The sequence below is a fragment of the Excalfactoria chinensis genome, chromosome 1 (genome assembly GCF_039878825.1).
Source record: "Excalfactoria chinensis isolate bCotChi1 chromosome 1, bCotChi1.hap2, whole genome shotgun sequence".
Lineage (NCBI taxonomy): Eukaryota > Metazoa > Chordata > Aves > Galliformes > Phasianidae > Excalfactoria > Excalfactoria chinensis.
Genome location: NC_092825.1, coordinates 20,516,621 through 20,542,319, shown reverse-complemented (window position 1 = coordinate 20,542,319; position 25,699 = coordinate 20,516,621). Strand labels below are relative to the sequence as shown.

At 37.9% G+C, this 25,699-nt stretch overlaps 1 protein-coding gene across 1 annotated transcript; it reads right to left on the bottom strand.

The window, feature by feature from the left end:
* Nucleotides 1-1,095: 1,095 nt before the first annotated feature.
* On the bottom strand, nt 1,096-24,217 carry SLC13A1 (solute carrier family 13 member 1). Its single transcript, XM_072349373.1, has 15 exons — nt 24,119-24,217; nt 23,040-23,168; nt 22,223-22,359; nt 18,805-18,992; nt 18,063-18,120; nt 17,666-17,732; nt 17,001-17,164; nt 12,843-12,962; nt 11,520-11,618; nt 11,329-11,430; nt 4,632-4,735; nt 3,706-3,815; nt 2,915-3,076; nt 1,372-1,509; nt 1,096-1,239 (listed from the first exon to the last, which is right to left on the bottom strand). Exons 1-15 carry the CDS (start codon nt 24,215-24,217, stop codon nt 1,096-1,098), a joined length of 1,821 nt encoding a protein of 606 aa, XP_072205474.1.
* Nucleotides 24,218-25,699: the final 1,482 nt, after the last annotated feature.

Genomic DNA, 25,699 nt, shown 5'->3' with positions numbered 1-25,699 from the left:
AAATGCACTATCAAAAATAAATGTAGTAAAAACTGATAATTTATTTTATCTGTAGAAGACAGATTAAGGCTTACATCCGTGATTGAGGTGCCCCAAGGAATGACTCAGGGGACCCTTAAAGGCCATCTAGCCCAACTCCCCTGCCACACAGACATCTATGGCTTGATCAGAGTGCTCATGACGTGGCCCAATTTAACGCTGTGTCTCCAGGGATAGCGGTCCACCTTATCTCTGGGCAACAAATGAGCTACAGTCTTGCTTGATTGAGCATTACATTTGCAGTGCTCTACCTTGTGCTTTTATTCATAAAGAGGATATGTCTCCACTTTTAACAGAGAAATGCAATGATAATTTAGTCTCCATTCATCCACAGAGATTGACTCAGATCTATCAAGTCATGTTTATCCAGGAAAATTCTAGACAACATGTACAACTACACACTTCAATGACATCCTGGAAGGAGGAAGATTTTAAACATATGCTTAAGTATGTATTTTCCTTCCAAACTTCAAGGTGCTTAACAGATAAAGTGCTTTGTTAGTGGCTACCCTGCTCTTCTCCATTTCTTTGCACATTTGACAGTTCTGTAAACCACATGTCCAGTTCAACCCCCAAAGTTATCATTTTATCTTTTGTTTATGATCAACACCTTTTCAAACAGCATTTGAATGTAGAAAACAAAACCAGTATGACAATACCCAAATGTCACCAAAGATAACAGTAAGGATAGATATAAGAAATAATAAAATCCAAATCTCATTATTTCTCTACCATGAGCATGGGGGCAAACTGCCAGTGTTTCTTCCATAACATGAAGTTATAAACATTCAGACTAGCCCCAACTAGATATAACTTGGCAATATTTAACAAGTCTAGCACTCTTCCTGATTGATTATACTCTCAGACCAGGTCATCGGTCTTTTGGTCTGTGAAATACAGCATTTACAATAATGTGGTTCTCTATTGTTGTGGTGACAAAAAGCATTTTAACTGACTCACCACAGCCAGTGGAAAAGAAAAGAAACAAAAACAGTTCAAGCCAATTTGCAGTTTTTGTTGTTGTTTTTGTTGGGTTTTTTTGTCTGTTTGTTTGTTTTACAGCCCAGTACTATTTGAAAAAGAAATATTTGGTGCCCAACTTGGATAAGTATAGAGATCAAATAGAGGCACTATCCATGTCATTATTGCAAGCATAACTACAGCAACTCCGATGATGTTAATACCCAAACCAGCTTTCACCTAAAGGAGAAGAAAAAGAAAGAAAAGACTGACGTCAGGACTGTGAAGAAAGTTTTTAAAATGGTAAAAATCAGATAATAATGTTGCAGAGTGATAATCAGAACCCTTAAGGGTGTCTTGCTTAAAACTCACCATGTCCATTACAGTTAAATGACCATATGAAAATACAATGGCGTTGGCAGGATTTGCTACAGGAAGAAGAAATGCAAAGGAAATACATAGTGTGGCAGGTATCAAAATGAAAAGTGGGTTCACATGAATGGCTTCAGCCTGCAGAAAGTAAAATAAAAGACAGAGAAGTGCTGTCAGAGGATACATTTTGCTAAATGAAATACATAAATACAAACTTCTTATATTAGCACAAGCAAACTGTGAACTGACATATTAAGTAGTGAAAAATAACCTTTTCTGGTAATTCCTTTATTAGATTATAACTGGGAATGCCTCAGATGAGAGAAGGCATTTCTAACACAGGACAGTTAATGAACTAGAGGAACAAAGATGAGGGGCCTGGAGTATCTCCCTGTGAGGAAAGTTTGATAGACTTTTCAGCCTGGAGAAGAGAAGGGGATCTTATCAATGTTTATAAATATTGAAAGGGTAGGAGTCAAACAAATGAGGCCTGGCTCTTTTCTGTGGTGCCCAGCAACAGGACAAGAGGCAATGGGTACAAACTGGAACAGAAGGTGTTCCAACCGAACACAAGAAAAAAACTTATTTACTGTGAGGATGACAGAGCACTGGCACAGGCTGCCTACAGAGACTGTGGGGTCTTCTTCTCTGGAGATATTCAAAACTTACCTGGACACTTTCCTGTGTAACTTGCTGCAAGGAATCTACTTTTATCAGGGGTTGGACAAGATGATCTCCAGAGGTTCCTTCCAACCCCTACAGTTCTGTGATTCTGCACCTCTAAATTCATGTGTGATTTTTCTCTAATTGCAATTAAGTCACTCAGATGAAAGACTCTTGCAAAGATTTTGAGCAAAGCATAAGCACTAAAAACTAAACAGTACAAGAAAGATAATTATATTGAATTGGTATATAGTAGGTTGGAGGGATTCAGTGAAGAGATAGATAATTGAGTTTTATTCTGTGAGCGAGAAAGAGAATTAGTATGTGTCTAGGCTGGCCAAGAGGCAAAGTTACAGACTACAAGATGACCATAGTAAGTTTTGAAGTGGATGAACTGGGTGATTTGATAAAGATGATGATAAAAAAGAGAAAAGGAGAGAAGAAATGAGGAGTACACCTAAAGTACATCTATTAGCCCTCTCCTCTCTTTGATGATAGCTTGAATGTTTTGGTGTTAGCCATTTCTGTCACAGATGTGATCCTGAACTAACACTGACAGAGCTGGTCTTTTAAGTCTTTCCATTATTCTCAAACAGGAATAACAGCTTCTGTTTTTGAGTGTTACAATTTTTTTCTCATTTTCTTGAATTTATAGCATTTCTTGTAATGAATCCTCAATGAACTACTCAGTATATACTTCAACACACCAAGAGAACACAGCAACAAAACAAAACAAAGCAAAAAGAACTTAACAAAGCAAAGAAACAAAAACAACGAACTATTTTATAGAGACTTCTTAAAAACTGATTCTTTGAGCAGCTATATTATTACATGGATGATAAGGCACATTCTGGTTAAAAACAGCCTCTATTATACTCACCAAAGGAGAAAGTATGGGCAAAAATATCGTAATGGTGGCTGGATTGCTGGCCACTTCTGTCACTGAAGTGACAATAAGACATGATATGAGGATAATCAGCCACAGGGGTAACGATCCTAGAGGGGTCAATTTACTTGCTACCCAGGCAGACAGTTTTGAAACCTGCACAAGGAATGTGACAGTCTTAGTTTTACAAAACAGTGAACAGAATTACAGTTAAAACATACATAACAAGAATTTACTCATCTATTAATTGTGATGTATTTGTATATGAGAGAACAAAATTTGAAGTATTTCCCATGTTTCTACCACATGTTTTTGTTTTTCTAAGTCACTGTTGTCCTGAAAATACTCAAGCAAACTACTTCCCATTTATTTATATTCACACTTTTGAGAAGATTACATGAGATGTACTTAGAAAATTTCTAATGTTCATACATTGGGCTTCATGACCAGAGCCTGGGCAGAAATCTGCTTGATTTACCGGAATAGGCAGCAGTGCTGCATGTAGGAATCACCTCAGAAAACTGGACAACTCCTACTACCATCAGGCTTTAATTCAAGCAAATAATAAATAGTAATCATCACTGTGTGCAGCAGTTGAAGGCAAAGAATAATTTTTATTTTTAACTCTGCTTTCTGAACATCTTGCATATTTACAATTATCCTGTTCAATATCACTTCTGAACAATTTGCTAAAATAAGCCTATAATCTTGAATCCACGGCATGACTGAATTCCTTCTGATGTGGGTCATGCTAATTGCTCAGTACCATCTATAAATTGCATTACCTCACAGCCGTCTGCCAATGCAAACCCACCACCAACAAGAATAGCGATTTCCCAGGGCATGCATGACTGAAATTCCTTCCAAGTAATCAGTGGAGTGTAACCAAAAGCAGCTACAGAAAAAACAACAACAACAAAAAACACCAACATTTAAAAACATCTTGCAAAATATCTTGTATAATTTCTCCAAAGGAATACTTGGGAAACTCTAATTATTATAACTTGAAGAAAATCTTTGAGAGGAAAAACAGATTCCTCCTGGTACCTGCTCTAAACTATCTATCTCAGCTTGACAATGACAATTACAAAAGTTTCCACCAGTAGAGCATTGGTACTTCTGCCTGTAAGACAGCTATGGGATATCAATAAGATTATCCTATTCCATAAAATTGTACTGTTCAGACAGATTACTGAGCAAACTCTCTTCCATTTAGGCTCATTTAGGGTCTGACCTTATTTTCCATGGGTTTCACTGATGTCAGTACTAGAACTTAATGCATAAAGAAGACTATACAGAAGCATACACTAATGGAAGTAAATTTATTTAAGGGGATAAAAATAGGAACTGATTCATTTTCCATTTGGAATTTCACAGGGTACATAAAATAAGCATAACACTTTCAAAATAAGCCCAGCCCTGCCCAGTGTAGACCTATTCAGAGCTCATAGCAGTCAATGGAAAACTGGTTTCTATTGTAGTTGGAGGTGTGTAGGCAGCAGGTTGCTGCACAGCACCAGCTCTTGATGTTCACATTGCTTGAGCATTGCTTTGGGCTTCTTCTAGGACAGAGATGCTTTACAGCTCAGTAAGGCATTATTCTGCATTGAGGCTGTAACATTAGCATTTAAGAATATTCCTTGACAGAATGCAATTAATTACATTTACGGTTACCTTATTGTAATAAAATCCACATTTAAATTTACTTAACTGCTTTCTCCATTCGACGTCTTAGTCAATGTTTTTGCTGGAATAATAAAGAAGAGGAGGCCAATCACTAAGGCAGTTGTTGAATCCGTAGCATAGCCTTTATATCTAAGTTAACAAGAGTAACACAAGAAAAAGATGTGTAAGTGGACATAGCCAGGGCAGTAGTCTGTTATATTGTGTGTTCATGCCCAGGTGCTGGCAGTGGGCCTGCAGGGGTCTCTCTGAGGAGAGGATGGGGCTGCCCCATGCCAGATACACGGACCCAGCAGTCAAAATGGCACCAACTCTGTGCAAGTAGATTTAAGGAAGGGTAAAGCACCTCAGAGAGTGAGACGAGAAGGGAAAAAAAGGTTTGAGATGCAGCCCTGTGAAAATCGAGATCATAAAGAGGGAGGTGCTGCAGGTGTTGCAGCACAGATTCCCCTGCAGCCCATGAAGGAAAGCATGGTGGAGCAGAGAAAAAGGTATGAGGAAAGGAGAACAGAAAGGAGCTCTTACAGACTTACTACAACACCAGTTCCCGCTCCCCCTGTGCCACTCAGAGTGGGAGGTAACGTTATCAGGGATGAAGGATTAAGTTTGAGCCTTGGGAAAGGGAAGGGGAAAGGTGCTGTTTTACGTTGTCTTTGTTTCTCGTTATCCAAATCTGTTTTAATTTGTAGCAAATTATATTATTTTTCCCCGTGTTGAGTCTATTATACCCGTGGTGGTAACTGGTATCCTTGTCATTATCTGCACTCATGAGCTCTTCCACAGCATTTTTTCCCCCTCTCTTGTTGAGCAGGGGGGCAGAGAGAGCAGCCAGGTGAGTATCTGCAAGCAGGCCAAGATCAACACACCACGTCCACAGAATTATTATGTCAGACCTGTAAATTAATCTGTTTGTGTCCTGAGGAAATGTGTATTATTTTGTCATACAGAAATAATCTGGAGGAGGGAAATATTTGGTAATAGCTGGTGTTTAAACTCATTTTCATAGTTCAATGGTAAATTTAATGATTTTAATATGCTCTGTAGTAGTTCCAGTCCAATAGGCCTGGAGCGCTGTGCCTACCCATGGAAGATGATGCTTCTGTAGCTAAGAACAGCAGAGCTTTATTATCATCCTCCCTTGTCTGTCACCTCTAGGGTCATAGACACAAGCAACATGCTTACGTTGATAATTTCCTGTGCATGAAAACTCTTTGCACCAGTTCTTAAGTTGATCCAATTTCCTTCAAACTTGCACAGAGTAGCCACAAGGTCAGGCAAAGTGAAGAGGTGACATCTAGAGCTGTTTTAGCACATCCGATTCTGTTACAAATTGACAGATGGCAAGAAATCCCATCTTATTTAGTTAAGATAGTCATTCAACAAAATACAAATTTTTCTGAAGAAAGTTAAATCCAACGCTTTTTAAGGACTGTATTTTTAATATACTTTCCGTAAATTATTGTTTTTCCTGAACCAATGTATTTGTCCTCTCAGTCTTATATCATGTACCTTGCTGCACATGCAGCCATAATAGATATAAGCATAGCTCCCAGAGGATATCAGGCTTTTCACTGAATAGAAACAATCATTCCCTATTACAGGTTACAAACGTATAATCTAATAGTTCTTTTTGCTTCAACAGTGTTCAACAGAGATTCACAAAACCTTAATGTGCATAGCACGCTTACTCAGAGGGGGGTGAGGCACCGGCAAAGGCTGCCCAGAGAAGCTGTAGACACCCCATACCTAGAAGCACTTAAGGTCAGGCTGGATGAGGCTTTAGGCAGCCTGAGCTGGTGTATGGCACCCACAGTAGGGGGTGTTGAAACTGGATGATCTTTGAGGTGCCTTCCAACCCGAGCCATTCTATGATTCTGTGAGTATATGAGATCACAGCCAGTACAGCTTTAGATAAAACTGTCATAAACCTAAACTGCCAATAAAGGTGAAGTGGCTCTTTAATACATTTTGTCGCCTGTTTTCTATTGTCTGCTAGCACTGAGGATTATTTTAAGAAAAACAGTTTATTATTTTGTAATGGTGCCTTAAGGCAGAGGGTTCTGCTCATATGACACCCTTAGCCTGGTCCAGGTGCACTGGAGCTAAAAAGCAGAAAATACCGTCTTCTGACATCCTTCTTTGGAGTTATGGAAGAAGACAGGATTTAGACAAACACAAATCACACTACCACATTCTCCTCTGCAGCTGTATTCCCTCTGCATAGTTCCATTACTCATAAAACCACAGAGCAGCTGAGGGAAAGAAACTGAGTCCATCTGCTTCAACCCCTTCTCAAACAGGGACACCTGGAGCAGGGTACTGAGATCCATGACCAGGTACATTTTGAAGTCAGTAGACTTCACAACATCTCTGGGCAACCTATGACACTATTTACTTATTCTCACTGTATACGGTGTTTTCTAATGTCCAGACACTTTTGTGTTTCAATTTGTGTCTATTGTCTCTAGCCCTGTTGGTCAGTATCACTGGAAAAAGCCTGGCCCCATCCTCTTTGCATTTGCCCTTCTGATCATATTATAGTATCATAGAATAGCCTTGGGTGAAGAAAACTTCAAAGATCATCTAATTTCAACCCTGCTGTCATGGGCAGGGTCACCAACCACTAGACCAGGCTGCCCAGAACAAATATGTATTGATAAGATGCCCTGAAGCCTTCACAGCTCTCTCAGATCTCCATCAAAGAAAAAGTGCTTCAGTTTCTCTGTATTTGTGGCCCTTTGATGGACTCTCTCTAGTAGTTCTATGTCTGTCTTGTACTGGGGGGCCCAAGAACTTGACACAGTGTTCCAGGGGTGACCTCACCAGTAAGACAAGGATCACCTCTCTCAGTCTGCTGACAATACTTTGCCTAATGCAGCCCAAGATTCTACTGGCCTTCTCAACAAGGGTCCATTGCTGACTTACATTCAACTAAGTGTCTACCAGGACCCCCAGGCCCTTTTATGCTGAACCATCTTCCAGCTAGGCATCTCCCAGCATATATTGATGTATGGAGTTGTTTCTCCTTGCATGCAGGACTTTGCCTGCCCCATGTGCAGTTTTGTTTACTCACAAGAATTAATTGTTCCTCATGCCATACAGTTCTCAGAAAGCCTGACTGGTTCACAAACACAATATCCTATCCTTCAGTCTTACTTTTTATGGAGACATGATAGCAGACAGCAGCTCTTCTATGGTAATTGAATTTTCAGGTAATCATTTTTCAAAGTCCAGTTTTTCCAAGATGTAAAACAATTTCATGTATAACATTTATCTGCTTGTAAAACTGCAAATTTAATTGCCCAATAAGGAAGTAAAAAAATCCACTGATTGGGGAAAACTCAATGTTACTCTAACTGATATCACTGTAGAGGAAAGGAATGTTGGCAAAAGTATGTAGTGGCCTTGTAATAGCAGAAAAGAAGAAACCATAGAAAAACTGAATATACCCTCAGGAGCTAATGTGAGGAAGACTGAAGGAAGATCAACTTGTGTGCATCAAGTGCAGCCCAGAGCTGAAATTTTTATTTCTGATGAGGTTTGTAAAGTGTTAGCCAAGGGCCAACTCAAAATTCATCTAATTGAAGCCAGTATCCCACAGCCTGGAATTAAGCCAGGACATGGCTGGAAACCGCTGCAGCAGAAGTGATGTGTGACCCTTGTCTGTCAACAGATGGAGAGAAAACAGGTATTTTTACCCTGCACTTCCCTCTGTAATATTATAAACACAGATTAAATCATCCAAAGAGAGGTAACTGGGGCTCAGGGCAGCACAGCAATGTCTTTGATAGACTTACAAAATTTCCATGAGAAAAATTAATTTATAAATGTAACATAAGTTAGAAATGCGCTGACTTAGTATGACCAACAATGCTTCTTAAAAATGAGCTCTACTCAGTGCTGATATAGCATAAGCATGGATAAGAAAAGATAGTTTCAAAAACTAGACCTTAAAAATGGAGATGATAACATCATTAAATATCAGTCTTTCTACTGGGTTCCAAGAAATCAGTGTCTGTAATTTAATGGGGTATTCAGTAACTTGTGAGGATGAACAGAAGGGGCTGAAAACATGAACATGGGTGATAAGATTGGTGTGAATTTGTTTCTTAAAGCAAACCTTAGAGCATTCCTTGTAGTTTGTCCAAAAAACTCGTAATGTGACATAATTAAACCAGGTAAGTATACCCCTAAAGTACCTATCAGAAGATTTTAATCTAGCAGAGAAAGAAAAGAACAGATGGCTGGAAGCTATATTCAGACATAAAACGAGGTGTAAATTTGTCTTGTTTATTTTGGCGACAGCGATGATTATCCACAAGACCAAACTCAAAGAAAGCAGTAAACTCCACAGTACGAGGAACCTATATTTTTCCACCTGGAAATCAAGCCTGGTTGCTTTCTTGGAATTCATGTTCTAATAAAATAAATCTCTACCAGGCCTGACACACAGAACAATATAGCTGCTTCTGACCTTCAGCATGCTATAACAGGTGAGGTGACAGTACTGTTTGGTTCAAGTTCCTGGGAGTGTGGTGAATACTACATATGACCCACCCATTGGCCCAGAGGGTATTTTAGCTCTGACATTGCAGCTTTGTTCCTCTGGTCTAATAAACAATCTCATAATAAGGCCAAAGCTCATCTGTGCAGGTGACAAAATTTCCCCGAGACTGGCTCTAGACTGGGATAAAATCCTGAGGAAAATAAATACTTGTTACAGTTGTTTTCTTTAGCATGTAATTAAGGAAGTTGTGTACATACTTGTCACTATACTGAAATCCAAAGGTTAGTGAACAAATGCATGAGAAATGTAAGCCACAGCTCATGCACTGTAGAAGCCCCTTGGACATAGCAGAGATGAGTGTAATCCATTGATATAGGTCGCTTGCCTCTCTTCTGCTTTGTTGAAACATGATGGCTCACTATCACTATACCTGTACTGGCTCTTTGTATCCTAACTGGGAAGCTGCCTGGTGATCAGAAAAGTAAAACCATAAATTCCAGATTTGATGCCTATTGATGCAAATGATTGATAATTTTAAGCTACCTAGAAATGGGAAAGGCCTGCACAGTAAGAAATTATTTATTTATTTATTTATTTCCTCTTAAAGGTTTTGTTATAGATTAACACAGGTCTTGTTTCTCCTCAGGTTACCTCACACAAATATAAGAAGATTATGCAACATGGCATGTACTTGCATTCCTTCTCGAGGAAGACATTAGAGGCATCCACAAAGTAACATCCCCATGCAGTAACCACACTTATTTTATAGATGTTCCACTTCTTCCCTTTCAGTGAACGGAATCCTTTGACAGAGGTAAACAGACAACTTCAAATAGAGAAAGTGTCGATCTCTGGACTGGAATAATCCATTTGAGTCATACAGCCCAAATCTGAGAGGTTGTTTACAAGGTCTGTTTTTCAGTATCAGGAGAATTTCACTAAATGGTGCTCAACGAGCACTGAATGTTAATGTGAAGCAGAAAGGGAGGCAAAGCCAGCCTGATTGCCTAGCTGACAGATTGCTTGATTAGGTCAACACTAAAAACCCTTTAAGAACGCCATGATTCATATGGGACACTGATCATCAGTTCTATTGTCGTGATGTTGAGATGAGGGAAAACCTGTTCCTGTTACTAAAAAGTAAATCGTTGTAAAACAGTCTTAGTTTTTACGCACTTCTTAATGCTGTTTTCACATAAAAATATTTTTTTTTCGCTTCATTTTAAATCTTCAAAGGGCTGCAATTATTCCTTGTAACAAGAGAGAGAACCTGAATGATGAGAGAATGCTTGAAGAAAGAAGGGATGATGGACGCATGTGCATATGTCATTCATAGTGGAGATGCAGAAACACAAAATGGAAAATTACCATCCAAGTCTATTTCTGGCCTTGGACTGAGTAACAAATGCTGACTCTGTAAGGTCCTATACAGCACAAAGTCCTGCTCCTCCCAACTACTTCTGGCTACTCTAGAGCAAAATTCAGACCTTTGTAAAAGAAGGACAACACCAAAATTACAGTAATTACAGCAAGAGATCCGGAGCTATTACAGGCATCGCAGCATTACAGATTTATGTAAGAGCAAACAATTTCTTAGTGGAAAAAAAAAAATCTAAAAGATCCTGAGAAAGGGACAGCATAAACAAGCTGCAGCAGAGGAAAAAAAAGAAAAAAGAAAAAAAAGAAAAAGAAACATAATAGCACGTAAATAGCTCCTGCTTTTTGGCAACGATTTAACTGTGACTTTTCACAAGTTGTGTATGAACAAACAGAAATTTATATTAATAGCTAGAGAGCTATCAAAGCAGAGGATGTTTGCCTGTACTCACAGAAGTTGGACTGCCAGTAATGTCAGTAGATAAAAAAATATCCTAACCAAAGGTATTGTTCTTGTAACTGGAGATTTGATTGAGGAAACAGGAAACAAAAACATCAGTCATTATGCCTTCTCTATCACCAGATCAAGTCTAAGAGGTGGGCATAATTACTTTTAGTAGACATTTTGTTTCATCTTGCAATGTGTTTGGGACATTTCAGATGCTGCACACATAGATATCACTGGAGTTGTACCTTCTCTGTATATACTACCAAGGTTTATGTAAAAATTGGAATCTTTCCAGGATGTTAAAAGCATTATTTTTAATACATTGTCAAGAAAATAAGCTACGCATTTAAGACACAGTGCTGCTCATGTTAGTGTATTAAAAAGATTACTTACTTTGGGAAAAGTGAAGACCATCCTGGAAAGAAGCCAGGGTCTCTGGTAAACCACAGCAAGGTCATTAAGATGAATAGGACAAATGTAACAATTTCTGGGTAGCTATAGCAGAAAAACAATATGTTATACATCTTCTAGAGATCATATTTGGATTTACTTGTTCTTGTTTGCTAATTTATAGTGTGGCATACCTCATTGGTCCAAGCTTCTTGTATTCATCCTGAATCACCTTTGCTGAAGCCTCTTCTCTGGCTGTTTTTTTCTTGCCACACTTGAACATATTTTTAAAACTGGAATGTTAATCAACAATATTAGAGGAAGAATTAAGAGTGTATACAGAAGAAAAAATGTCCTCTCTTTTCAGCTAGTAATAGCACTTTACAAAATAAGTTTTTCACTTTACAATGCAGTTTCACCCATTTAATAATCACATACTAAACTAAATATATTGGAATTAATAGACAAAGTCCACTGGGAAATTGAAAGAGGCAGCAATTAAATGTGTCCTGCTATTGACTAACTCATTTGTTTTCTCCTGTAATGGGTTTAGGACATTTCAGATACAGCACACAGGAAGGATGAAGCTTTAATCATGGAAACTAATTGAAACAATCAAGTGCATAACCTATCTATGAAATGAAATTCATCCATGATTTTGCTCTACTCGGCTTTTTGATGAAAAAGTTAGCAATGTATAAGTAGCCGGCATAATGATCAGAAGAATAGTTACTACAAGCTTGGTTTTCATTCTCACGGTGTTAACAAGAACACTATCAAATCAATCAAGAAAAATGAACACATAAATGTTCAGATATGGAGTGGTAAGCTTGAGATGACATTATGGCTGCTTAAGAGTAGGCAATCTCAGTCTTCATCTCTTGTACCGTACCTAGCAGTGAAGCTGTGGAAGACCAGGTCCCTATCATTAATTCTGCAAGTGTGGGTGAAATCATGGAGAATAAGGCACTGAAGAATCAGCCAGAAAGGAACAGTCCTCTACCAAACCATAAAAGCACAAACTTCAACAGGAAGAAAAAACATTCCATACATATACATTTTGGAAAAAAAAAAAGGAACTTCTTTCCTTTATATTCAGAATTGTAATCATCCAGCTTATAAAGCTGGTATTGCTCAAGTATTTAAGTCAATCCCTGATGCCAGTGAAGAGCAATGTTCTGAATGCTTTTACCACCTTCAGGTCCTAGACTAAAATTCATGTAATTTCCATATTCATTAGCACGCATGCACTACTTAATGATGATGTGTGTATGCTTGAGGGGAAGAGATATAATTTGCAATATGGACTTTTCATACTGGGCTGAGTAGTCAAGTTTCTTTATTTTAGAGAATTCTAGTTTCCTCCAGAGACTCAGCTGTATTAATCAGAAAAGCAAAATCACTGTTGCTGAGTTATATTTCTATAAGCCAGTTAAGCTTAGACACAGTATATTATCCTGGTACAAGATATTTTATATCATACACCTTTAGCTTTATTGATTGCAACATTTACTTACTCAAATCCAAGGAAAAGCCACTGGAGCCAGACCCAGCACAGCAACAGAATAACAACAGCGATGGGGATAGAAAAGACAAACCAAGATCCAAAATTGATGCACTGGCAACCTGGATAACGTCTGGATTAAAGCAAAAAAGAAAAACCCAAACTACATTTAGTTCATTTTGGCAAAGTAATAAAGACTTGTGAGAAGTACCAGAAAGCCCTGCTCCAAGAGAGTGCTTTTGGTTGGCAGCTGCCTTCAGTATGAAGTGGCCTCTGGTATCATCTTCCTTCACCCTCCCATCCTGTTCCTGATCGTCATAACTACTACAGGAACTGACCCTGCAGCTATGCCACAGTTATTTAAGCATCTGATCAGCAACTGGTCTGTGCATCTCCCTCTGATCTAGGTGTGTCTCACCTGAGTTGAGAAGGCAAGGAAAAGCCACTCACAGTATTAAGGGCCTTTGGGACTGCAAAGAAACAACTTGAAGAAAATTTGTTCTCTGAAAGGAGACTTTTAGCACAAGCAAATATATTTGAATTAACAGACTTTGATGAACTTAGAAGAGAGCAATAGAGACAACACTGAGATATTTATTATTAAAGGTTCCATAAGGGATTAAAATCTCATTAGAAATGAATTTATCTGTACTACATTCCAGGACAGGTGAGAATCTTTATTTGTCAGTTGGATCGTTTCTCAAGTTGTGTTGTCTCCATGAGGCTGCCATCATGTACTTTTTACAGATGTGCATCTTACAACCAGAACTCACCCTGCCATGTGAATTTAAAAAGAAAGAGTAATGGGCTTAAGTTTTCTGAAATAAATACATTTACTCTTTAAAGAGATAGATGCCAGGAAGGCAAAAAGGCCAGTTAAATGAATCCTGCTTTAGATGGCCAAGTTACTCTTTGAACAGTTTTCTCCATCTTTGAGTGCCTCCAGCTCTGCTGAGAGACTTTTCTGCTAAAAGTGAGGAAATTCTAGCCTTCATCCTTGGTTCAAAAATTGGATGAAAGGGAAAAAAACAATGCCCAGAAGAAGGCTGCAATGACTATTTCCAATTATTACCCAATCTTCTGTATTTCATGCCTTGCCATATGAAAAGAAACCATGATGGTCACAGAAGTCATTGAGGTGATAAATACTTATTACAAATGTTACCTCATATGTTGTTCAGTTCTTAAGATTTATCTATATTTTTATGATGTTTACATACATTGCAATTAAAGTGGCAACTGAGACTGAAGTAAAAGTCCTACCCATTTCTTGAGATGGGTGTTCTAAATTCCAATTGTTGATAGTGCTGACAGTGAAACAGGAACTTGAGAAGACATAAAGCTATTATATACAATTTACTGATTATCATTTTGAAAGCAAATATTCCTGGGCTAGATCAATTTAAAAAGTATATATTATATAGCACTGGTTGGATTATCTGTAACGGTTAGATTACAGGTCTTGCTTGAGGCAAGGATGGAAAAGACACACTGAAGTCATTTCACTGTAGGATTTGCTCATCTTTAAGCACAAGAGAGCATTGTTTTCTCCATGATGCAATATTTTCTGGTGACTATTTACACCCAAAACCTTCTCTCAGTTTTCCTCTGTCTCTGCTTCTAGGATCCCTGGTGCCACTCTCATATGATCCAGCTGCACACCTTGACTTGTAGCTCAGGGGAAACTGCTTGGTCATGTAAAAGAGCTGTGAGAATGTCTGTACAGCAAGACAAGATATGTAAAACTGCAGCTATGGGATATCTGACAGACTACAGCAACATGGACAATTCCAGAGGAAAAACACCAGTAGGGAAAAGGATAAAATAATAAACAGCATTAAAATATGGAGTCAGAAAAAGGGACAAAACACAACCAAAGATCTGTTCAGAAAGCAATGAGGTCCGATCTATCTCATTCCCCTGGCAAATAAAAGCTTCTGGGAGTCTTATGGAGGTGATGAGCAGACTAACGTTCAACTGTTTAATGGGTGTCTTCTCAGCATCATAGTCAATTTTTTGTGTCTCTGTGTACGCAATTAAAGAATGAATAGAGTGACCTTGAAACAATTCTTTCTTGAAAGGGAGTGCTTATGGCATGGGTGTCCAACATTTTGGCTTTTATGGGCCACACTGTATGAAGAGAATTGTCTAGGGCTGCATTTACAGAGACTGCTCTGAAGGTACTGCTTCCTATTTATTTCCATGGAAACTCAACAGATACAAAGAGCACAATAACAGTAATGGAGCAAATTCTCAGCCACAAAACACTCTTTTTCAGCATAGTCATCAACATCAGCTGTGTATTTTCACTAACTGTGAACAAAAGTCTGCATACTGTACTTGTAAAGTTCTGAACCAGAGTTAGCCCAGATGGGGCTAACAGCGCACCGATGCTTGGTTGGTACTGATCCACCACCATGATGAAGTGGCAGCAGAGGGCAGCCACAGTTTGAGCCTTGCTGGGCTGCATGCGGCCCATGGTCCATAGGTTGGACATGCCTACCTTATGGAGCTGGTCTCACTGACAGGGATGCTTAGCATTGCATCAACATTGCCACTGTGTGCTTCTGACCTGTGGAACATGGCTTCATTGCCATCCTTGGTGTGTACAGCTCTCTTGCTGAATTGTCTTCCTTATGATGCTCCTTACGATGCTTATGAATTATTGTCCTTATAACGCTTATGATGCATAAAAATGGACTGCAAATGTGTCCAAGTCACACTAATGCGTCAATTCCTACTTCATTCAGGACATACATACAATTGAGACCTCATATGAGAGGGGTGCAAGACAGTTAAATAGAAAAAATATTTGCACAGTGAGATGGTAGATACAGCTTCAGTTAAGGATTAGGCTCAGTGGTTGTGTAAAGATTAAACAAAAAGCTGAGGGGTATGACACTGGATTACACACAGTGCTCCATGAACACCCTATATTCCTGGCAGATGATGAAGACCCAGCCAGAGAACAACAATCTGCTTATTTTTTTCTTGGAGAGGTTGTTAACAGTTAAGACAAACTGGAAAAATTACAGTTGCAAGACAGTTTGTGTCAAGTTCCCTAAAACTCTGAGCAAATGAACAAGAACAGTTCTTAACCCTAGTAATCAATTCTGGATTCTGCTGGGCTGGTTTGTATGAAGCCAGCTTGAACCAGAAATGACTGTATGTTTAAAAGTTTAAGTCTGAGGACTTCTAATGCCACAGGCTGCCCTGTTTCTTTGCCTCCTCCCCTCTCCCCCAACAGGCAATTTCCGCATTGCTTCTCTTATTGCTATCTGCACCAGACCTTCTCACAGCACAGAAAGATTTACAGACCGTACTTCAGATCTCTTCAGAAGTTTGCTGTAGCCAAATTTAATCCATTCACAGAACACAGATTGGAAGAAAACCTGTCGGTGCCTTGTCTTGCAATGTCTCACTGTCCTTAATACAAAAACTGAGCAGAGGTTAATAACAAGACTGTTGTTTCCTTCTCTTTTTTCCCCTATGTTAGAGGTTAGAGTTGGAATTCTTCTGACAATAAGTAGTGGAATAATTAAAAAAAAAAAAAAAAAAAAAAAAAAAAAAAAGGCAGTCAAATAAGATTTACTGTTTTTTCAAAACATCTGCCAAGTTTTTCTGAGAAAAGGAATGTTAAAAAAATAATGATCTAAAACCAAGGCGTCCAATTGAATATCAAGTTTCTGATTGGTTTGAAGTTATTTGCTTTTTCTTTGACTGACCTAAATTCCTCATTTCAGCAATGCGCTGAGCATGGCCTCCTGAACATCTCCTAATACGTTTTGCTAAGAGGACATGAACTGAGCTCCTGCTCCACTTAGAAATGAATAACTTTCCTAGTTAGTGTCTCTCAGACTCATGTTAAGGTAATGCCTTCATCTTTTTTTGCATACAGCTATTCAAAGAGCAGAGTACCACTCAAGCGAAGAATGGCCATCTTTTCTGTGCCTATATTGGATGATCATTTACAGGCTTTCCCAGGGTAAGTTAAATACAACCATGCAATCTCTTTAACAAAAATAATGAAAAGAAAGTAATAGAATAAAGAGCTGTGAAATCAAAGGGTAAAGTTTCTAATGCATTTTAGGGGAGCCATTTGAGAGCTCAGGAAAGAATAGTTGAAATTCTGGACTAAGAAGAATACAAATAATTTAATGTAGTCTCTTACGTATTGAAGTGCTCAGCAAAAATCAAATTAGTCGATGTTCCTGTGATTGTTGTCAACCCTCCAATGGTAGCAGAATAAGCAATACATAAGCACATCACTTTGAAAATCCCACTGTATTTGTCCTCTCTGCTTTTTCTCCCTGTTTCAGCAGGTGGTAGGTTCTGCTTAGTAAGAATATAATAATAATAATCAAGCACAAAAATAGGACTCAAAGATGTCCCAGAACAGTGTGATTATTTCCTGGTAATATAGCCATATGCTATGTGGTTTGGTTTGCTATTACTACAGTACTCTACTACAGTTATTCATGCAAAGAAACAAGAAAGGAAAGTCAAATCCTGAAGTCTTTTGCCTGATCTGTCTCACTCTTTTATGCAGGAACTTCTTTTATATATGCTTTATACTTCTTTTATATATAGCATGTGATATATAGAGTCTGTTTACTGTAATTATGTAAAATACATCTGGAGCACAAAACCACTAACAAAATAAATAAATAAGCAACTGAATTTATATGGTTATCTACACATATATATCTTGCTCACATGAAACTAACTTAATCAATAGTAGCACTACATAAGATGGAATGAGATTTGGGTTAAAGCCAATTTGCACGTATTGGCAGCATAAAAATAAATAAATAAATAAAATAGACATTTAAGTACCTGTTCCTTTTCTTTTTCATTTTCCTTTTCAATTGTGCACACAGTGCTCCCCATATCGTTGTCATACCTGAAAAAAGAAAGGTATTAATTGTAATAAACAGATATTCCATGATGGCTTCTTTGAAAGTAATGCGTCCTATTTCATTATGTCATCTCACAACATCAGAGGTGGATTTTGGCATGCAGACTCTTGTTCATCCATGGTAAAAATGCTAACAATGGTGTCTACATTGAAAAACAGTTCTTAGTAGCTGAGAATTTGCTCTATCAAGCAGTGTTACTGTGCTCTTTGTATCTGTTGTATTTTCCATGGAAATAAATAGGAGGCATTACTTTCAGTCTGATCGATGTACTTAGAAGAATTCTTAAAAGAGAATTTAGGAAATGAATAACCTACCCATTCACTTGTTTTCTTTTCTCTTTCCAGTCACTGTTTTCACTTTGTCCTATATTTTCTGTAAGACATTGATGGGAAAAACAAGTAAGTGCTTAAGGGTACCAAACTGGAACATCTCCATCAGCATGTCTCGTTCCATACAACTTTTTATCATCACATGAATAAATCTGAAATTCAATACAGTTTCTACATGACTCCTATTACCCCAGAGTCTCAATCTTCTAATGATGAGAAATCTCCTAAATTAAAATTCATCTGTGTAGTTTACACAGAATCACAGAATCACAGAATTATCAAGGTTGGAAAAGACCTAGAAGATCATCTAGTCCAACCATTACCAACACTTCCCAGCTAAATGATATCCCTTAGATAGGATTTATTTATTTGTTTAGATTTATTTGTTCTTCCAACATTACCCTAGAGCTGAAAATGCTCTTTTCTCTTGCAAACACTTGACCCCCAGTGTATTTATATTCTGTAGTCATATTTCTCACCAGACTTTGTTTTACTAGTCTGGGCAAACCACCCTCTTGTCTCCACCTCTCCTGCTGTATTCTGCTCTGGATCAGTTTGAATTCAGCTTGGTGAATGGGAGAGGGCTCATACACAGCAATCAAAGAGACATCTCTCAACAAAACGCATAACGATGCTGTTACTTCCCTAGCCATTCAACTTCATGTTAAAAGGTGTCTTAGCACGCTGCAGAGTGAGAGTGGGCAAACAACCTGCCCTGCATGTCTACCATCTAGTTCCAGTGCCAGGTTGGTGGAGCCATTGGAGCAGGACATCTCCAGCATGTCAGCTTCTGCTTCAGCTTGGGTGATCTGCTGAGCTACAGCCTCCACAATTGGCATCACCATGGCAGCAGCCGAAGTGTTGCTGAGCCACATTGACAAGAAACCGCAGCTAACCATGAAGCCCAGAGTAAGCCTGGAAGAGGAGAGAGGAGTCTGTTACTGTTACAGCAACATCTCTGTTTACTGTAAAAGGAAATCTTTTTCAACAGAAAGCTTGAGTTTAGGAAATGATAAACATCTTGTAATTGACTGCTGTGGAAATTGATGAATTAGAATGATTTTGATCAAATACCTTTTTTCTCTAAAATATATTTAGTAATATGAGTCAAATACATTTATAAATGGAAATGGAAGCAGTAATGTTTATTCACAGAATGATGCTGTGTACAAATCATCTCTGAAGAAAGAGCACCATGCATATCACAAGCTCAAATGAAAGTTAAAATGGTTATACTAGCACTATTAGTGCTGCATTGTATTCAGCACTATTAGTGCTGTATTCTGAGGCTAGCTCAGAACTCTGGGCTTATCCCTTAGGTTCCACCCTCTGGATACCAGTACAGATATTGCAGGGAGAAGTTTTAACAATTTAGTAGCTGGTGCTTAGTTCTTAATCCAGTCCCAAGACAGCTATAGGGATTATTTGTGCTTCAGTAAATGTTATATTAAAAGAGGAAGCAAAGGTCATTTTGAGTCCCAGTCTTTTCTTGGCTCAGCTTATGCTAAATTAACTTCAAAATAAGAACTGCATTTTACTAGAGTGGCTCTAGTTTTATATAAATAACAAAAACAAATATTCCTAGTCATATCTGGTGAAGTTAGGTTAATACAGAACATAAATACAGAAATACAGATCACATTGTCATTTTTAGTGCATCTCTTGGAGTGGTAAATGAGAGTATTTCTCCTGACTTTCCATTCCAGAGTGTTGGCAGTGTCATTAGAATCCTGCCACGAATCACCACAGTAAGACAGCAACCAGTAGCAGAGGACTGTGGTGTCACAGCATCTTCTGAGAACTCTGTGCAATTTGCAAAGCTCCTTACTAGATCAAAAACCTTCCCAAAGGCTGTCTGTACAGGATTCTGCACAAAAATAACTTAAGCAATGCATTATTACATAAAAACAGTTTTCAAAATGCATCTCATAGCTCTCCTTTTCAGTTATTGAACTTGTTTGTTCCTCAGCAGGGGCACAAAAAGTTCAGTACCTTTGCACCCTGTCTTTTCTCCATGCACTTTTAGTCGCTTAATGATGAAACGAGCTGCAGATCTGCAACTGGTGGACCTAATTAACAAACTGTCAGTGATAGTGTGAATCCTGCTAACTTTATTCAGCTTTCAGATAGGCCCTCAGGTTAAAGCTGGGTAAGAATTTTGTTTTCAGGAGAAACATCTGTGTAAAAAACACTGGTCAGGATAAGTACAGTGGGTATGAACGTTTACATTGTAGAAAAAACATGATTTTAGCACAACTTGAAAGAAATTTTAAAACAAAGTGAACGAAGCATTTGCTAACATCTGGTTTTGAAGAAATGTTTTCAAAACATCATAAATTTCCAACATCTGATGGATTGATGGTCAAGTGATCCTTTTGTAGAGTGTGTTGCACACTAAAACAGATTTAAAAATAACAAAATATATCTTAACCTGTTAACCCTCATATTTTTTTTCTAAATTATTCTTGCTAAGAGTTTATAAAAGATATTCTGCACAAAACCTTAGATAATAACTTGAATGATGCTCAGCTCTGCTGTATAATAAACAACCACTGTTCTAATTCTAGTTTCCACAGGTCACAGAAGTGTATGGCTTGTTAGTCTGCCGACCATGAAGCATAGCTCACATGATGGGAAGCCTTTAGGGACTGCTGCTGCCCTACACCCAATACTGCAGTCTCTATATCCTCTGCTATAGAAGCCTCCTGGTCTGGATGCTTTAGTGAGCACAGACTGCATGGGGATTCTTGCTTGTGGCAGGACAACAAGAACAGCATGCAGCACTCTGCCAGGGCACACTACTAAATAGCAACAGATGCCAAGAGGCAGGAGGATCCTCTCCTTTAGCAATCACCTTATCATAATCTTTATCATAATTAGGAAACCTGAGATAGGAAGGATGCTGCTTTCTCAGGACTACAAACTGGAACTGCTGTGGGTTTACTCAGCAGCTGGACACAGATTTCAGGGTCCACAGCAAGATCATCATCAGTGCTCAGCACACCATCTACTTGTGTTCTCCTTTTCAATATTTGAACCAAAATACGGGAATTCAGAACTGATCAAAAAGAGAGGGTGAAATAATTAAACCTGCCTAGCTGAAGAATAGAGCTAATGTCATACAGCTGAATAAGAATGTAAAAATTATTAAAAAAACAAAACAAAACAAAACACAAAGCTACTAGCTGTCAAGAGATGTGGGAAAAATCAAAGTACATGTGATAGTTAAAATTAGGAAAGACAAAGTTATGATGGAATAGAAATAATCCTGCATTTCTAAGAAGTGTCATTATATCACTCAAGAGGCACTTCGCGTTTTAAACCCAGCTATCTACTTTTCTGACTTTTTACTTCCATCACTTTCTGCTTCCTGACAAGGAGTCAGAAGCATTGTTTGTTGTGGGAAGCCATCTTTGCTCTACAGATCTTCTCCAAAGCCTCACTGATGTGCTGCCAGATGAGTCGGGGTGCCTCAAGCTTTCCTGAGTGCTTGTAAAGCAAGAAACGTTTTCACTTACATATATGCTGACAGCAAGTCAGTAGAATGCATAATTTCATTTCCATCATCACCTCATCCAGAGAAATGTTCCTATTCCTTTAATATTTTCTTCACAGGTAGACAAAACAAAAACAAAAACAACAAAAATACCCCCAAAACAACAACAACATAAACCCCATAGAGACATTGTATTGGGTGTGTTTTTCATTTGCCACCTTGACTTTCATGATGTTTTTTTTCACTTCTTGAATTATTTTTGTGTATTTGTGAAGCTTCCAGAATTGTGCAAACAGTACTTAAATATGGATAAATAATAAACACAGCTCAGATATTTGGTTGTAGGCATCAGGTGTACAAACCATCATTAAGACATAGAACCCTTATATTAATCACAGACTCATCAGGTTTTTGTTCAGAAAGATCCTTATAATGAACAAAATCACTATGGGGAGTTTTCAGTGTTGTAATTAGTATTTCAGAGAAATAATAAAGGTTTCACCTACAAATCAATCATATCATTTCAAACATCTGCGTTGTTTCAGTAGAAAAGAGAGGCTGGATTACTACTGCAGAATGAGCAATATGCAATTATTTCTGGAATTCATAGCTTTCAACAAGAATGATTGTCCTTCTGCTTAGCACGTACCATGCAGGGTTGACACCCACCAACATCACCATTTTTAAAGCCACTCTTTTGTGGAAATTCCATTTTTCTATTGATGTTGCCAAGCAAATCACTCCCATCAGCAGCAGATGAAAGTCTTTAAAATAAGCAGATGCCACCTGAAATTAAAAAACAATTTTTTTTTTTTTTTTTTTTTTTTGTAAATTAAATGGTGACCTCCTATTAGTATTTGGTATTACTGTTTCAGTACAGACATATATTGAAATGAATATGGAAAAATAATAGTTGGTTTAAATGTAGACTGTTAGGTTTCATTAAAGCTCTTAATTTCATTTAATCTAAATAATGGTGGGTTAAGATGCATAATGTTAAAACCTAATGAAAAGCGACGCTTGTGCTATAAACATCCTAAGACTGTCAGTCATATCTAACATACAGTCCAGCCAGTGAAATGCTGCCAATCCAACAGAAAAAAGAACAATTTTAAACATAGAAATGTACAATATGATCATCTGTGGTGCCATCTCTTTGATATGGAGATGGCTACTCAGCATTTTGAACATGGAGTCTTTATTGTGTCCCATCACTTCTGTAGCACTAAGGATATTTTACTTCTACCTAGCTTTTTCTTACTGACTGGCATCTAAGTACTGAATAACAGTCTAGAAAAAAATATTAAAAACAAAGATGAACAAGTCCTGAGGACAAAGTCTGTGAGCTTGAGGTAGGCCTACTGAGACTGGCGCTTATCAAATCCATGGATTAACCCATCAGGTTCTTTCTTGAGACATTTTGACACTGAAATCTTTAGTATGACAGGGAAAAAGAAAAAGGTTACCTCCTTGGACCCCATTATACCAAACAATGGGAACATAAAGGCAGGGAGCAAAGCTGAAACAGCCAGAGGCAAAGCTTCTGTGAGCCAAAAGATGGCAACTACAAACAGCGTGTATGCACATTCTGCTTCCTAGAATACAAAAAGCACCAATAAGAACAAGTTCACCCAGGAAAAATAAAACAAAACATCACAATTGCAAGAAGTCTGTCTATGTCAGCTGAGAGATCACCTGGACCTGAAACTAGTATGACCTACAGGAGATGGATTCAGAGTACATTCCTGCTATTGGTAATCTTGCTAAGGTATGAAACTGTCTGTAACCAGTTTTAAAGAATGTCTTGAGAGACAGTAAAATCACTTAAATTCCACCATTTACGAAAGAGCAGAAAGACAGCTGCTTTTTCCTTCTTTTCCTTCAAGCCCAATTAACCATAGAGGTAATTCTGGAGTCTTCTCTGACTATTAAAGTTGCATTCAGAATGCAACATTTAAACCTCTTGCAGTCAAAAATAGGTCACATTTTGGCTCTGCTGAATCAATTAGATTTTGTCATCAATATCAATAATGTGAGGACAGCATCTAATATGAAAATCAGAGAGAATTTCTCAGATTTTTCATTCCAGTCATTTGCTATCATAAAACACAATACACGATGAACTTAGCAAAATATATAATCAAATGAAAAGGTAATTGCATCTGTCAATTCAACTCCACTGTCAAACATACAGAGCTGTTTAAAAGTGGCCAAAACCTAATGGTAAGGACAGGACTGTCAAGGGAGTCAAGGTGATGTTAAATATGAAAAGCATTTCCTAAACAAGAAGAAAAACTAATTCAGAACTTCATACAACCAGTATGGAGTCTTAGGTTAAACCTGTTGCTTTCCATGTATTTCCATGAAAACACTCTGAGCTGACCACAGAAACACACATACAAAACAGAACAAAACAAAACAAAACAAAACAAAACAAAACAAAAAGTCCACAATGCAAACACAATGGTATAATTCTGAAAATATATTACTATCTGAAGGTTTACATACAGTGCAAAATAATTACCTCTCATAGCAGGTCACTTACTTTGGTTTTGATGATAAGTGGGAGTGGAAGTAAAAGGAGTGGGGTGAGGACAATGAGCAGGAACCTTCGATAGACCAGGAGGTATTTAAGAATCTTCATGGCTGATGGCTGGCGCTGAACTTTCCTGAAGAAACTGCTGAAAAAATAGGTCTGACTTTAAATAGCTAACTCTGATTAATATTTTTCCAAACTATCACCTTTAGCCATTGCTAAAGTGGACCAGTAAAACAAGTTAAAATTAAATCTTGCTCTTGATGGTCTTAGTGACTTTATTAACAGTAGGTTGATAAGATAAGTGTTCATCATAAACCAAGGCTAGCTGCCTCACTCCTCATGACTTTCTCCCTGTGCCCTTCCTCGTGTAATTGGAACAGGTCTTAGGCAACTACATAACCCAACATTTCAGGTGTTCTCAGAGTCAATGCTTGCTTCTTTGGGAAATCAAAACACCTAATATATATATATAGAATATGTATTCACGAGCAATTGTGTCATGATGTGAAAACTTGCGTAAGGTAATTTTGCTGGACAGAATTAAGAATATTCATCTCCATGTTTGGAGGTTTTCAGAACTTGGGAAGGTCCTAAGCATCCTGACCTCGCTTTGAACTTGGTTTTGCTTTGAAAAAATGTTCGGACTGTATGAGCCCCAGATGCACATTTCAGCCTTAATCTTTCTATTGATTCTATCTTTTCAGAATTTGAAATACAAGAGAACAATATGTTCCTTCTCTCTTGTCTGTCAAGAGGCATGCGATTGTTTGTTTTCTTTTCTCCTTCTGTTTGGGGAAAAATAGGATAAAACGTTCCATGTATATCACATAAAACTTTGAAGAATGTTCAGAATGGTAGAATTTTCAAGACAATGAAAAATGAATACAACCTATTGTTTGATTTTCCTGTTTTCAATAAAAGAAACATAGTGCAGTCTTTTTTATACAGCAGAATAGTATCAAATACAGAAGAGAAGAGAGGGAAAGAGGTTTGCACACGCTGTCTGTGGGTGAAGATCAAAAGGGGAAAAACACACTGTTTCATTCTCAAGATCTAAAGTGAAGTAGAAGTGGAGGCGTGAAGGAGTCTTTGAGCTACCCTCTGAAACATGAAATGGACAGTTAATAAGGTAGATTTTTGTTATCCATATAACTTTTGATTATATGGATCCATTGTATCAGGATACGGACAACACAGGTGCTGAGTTTACTAGTGTTGGGGACAAAGTTTTAGTTTCTGAAGATAGGACTTTGTTTTTGCTAAGGAATCAGTATTTCAAACCTGGCAGGAAGAAATTGAAAAACCAAAGATGGAAAATAATTTGAAGGTGAAAGCAATCATGAAAGAACAGCCTTTGGTAATTCACAGAAAGAAAAACTGAGAAGATAGACTTGGCACAGCTCAAAGAACTGAGACTGAGACATCTTGAGAAGATGGTGTAAGGGATAAAGAAGTTCTGGTGGGTTAGTGGTTTTTGAGAGGCTCTATTCTAAATACATAGTTGTAAACTATCCTAGTTTAAGGAGTTCAAAGACGGTGGGCATGGAGGGAAACTATGGTCACAAAAGCTTAAAATATCCAGAAATT

Bases quoted from the DNA above. Each gene is read 5' to 3' on its own strand.
- SLC13A1 (XM_072349373.1), bottom strand. From the start codon at position 24,217: ATGAAGATTCTTAAATACCTCCTGGTCTATCGAAGGTTCCTGCTCATT. The intron at 23,169-24,118 runs GTAAGTGACCTG...TTTGTATTCTAG, and splicing joins CACTTATCATCAAAACCAAA to GAAGCAGAATGTGCATACAC. The intron at 3,816-4,631 runs GTTAAGTAAATT...TTTTTTCTGTAG, and splicing joins GACGTCGAATGGAGAAAGCA to CTGCTTTTGGTTACACTCCA.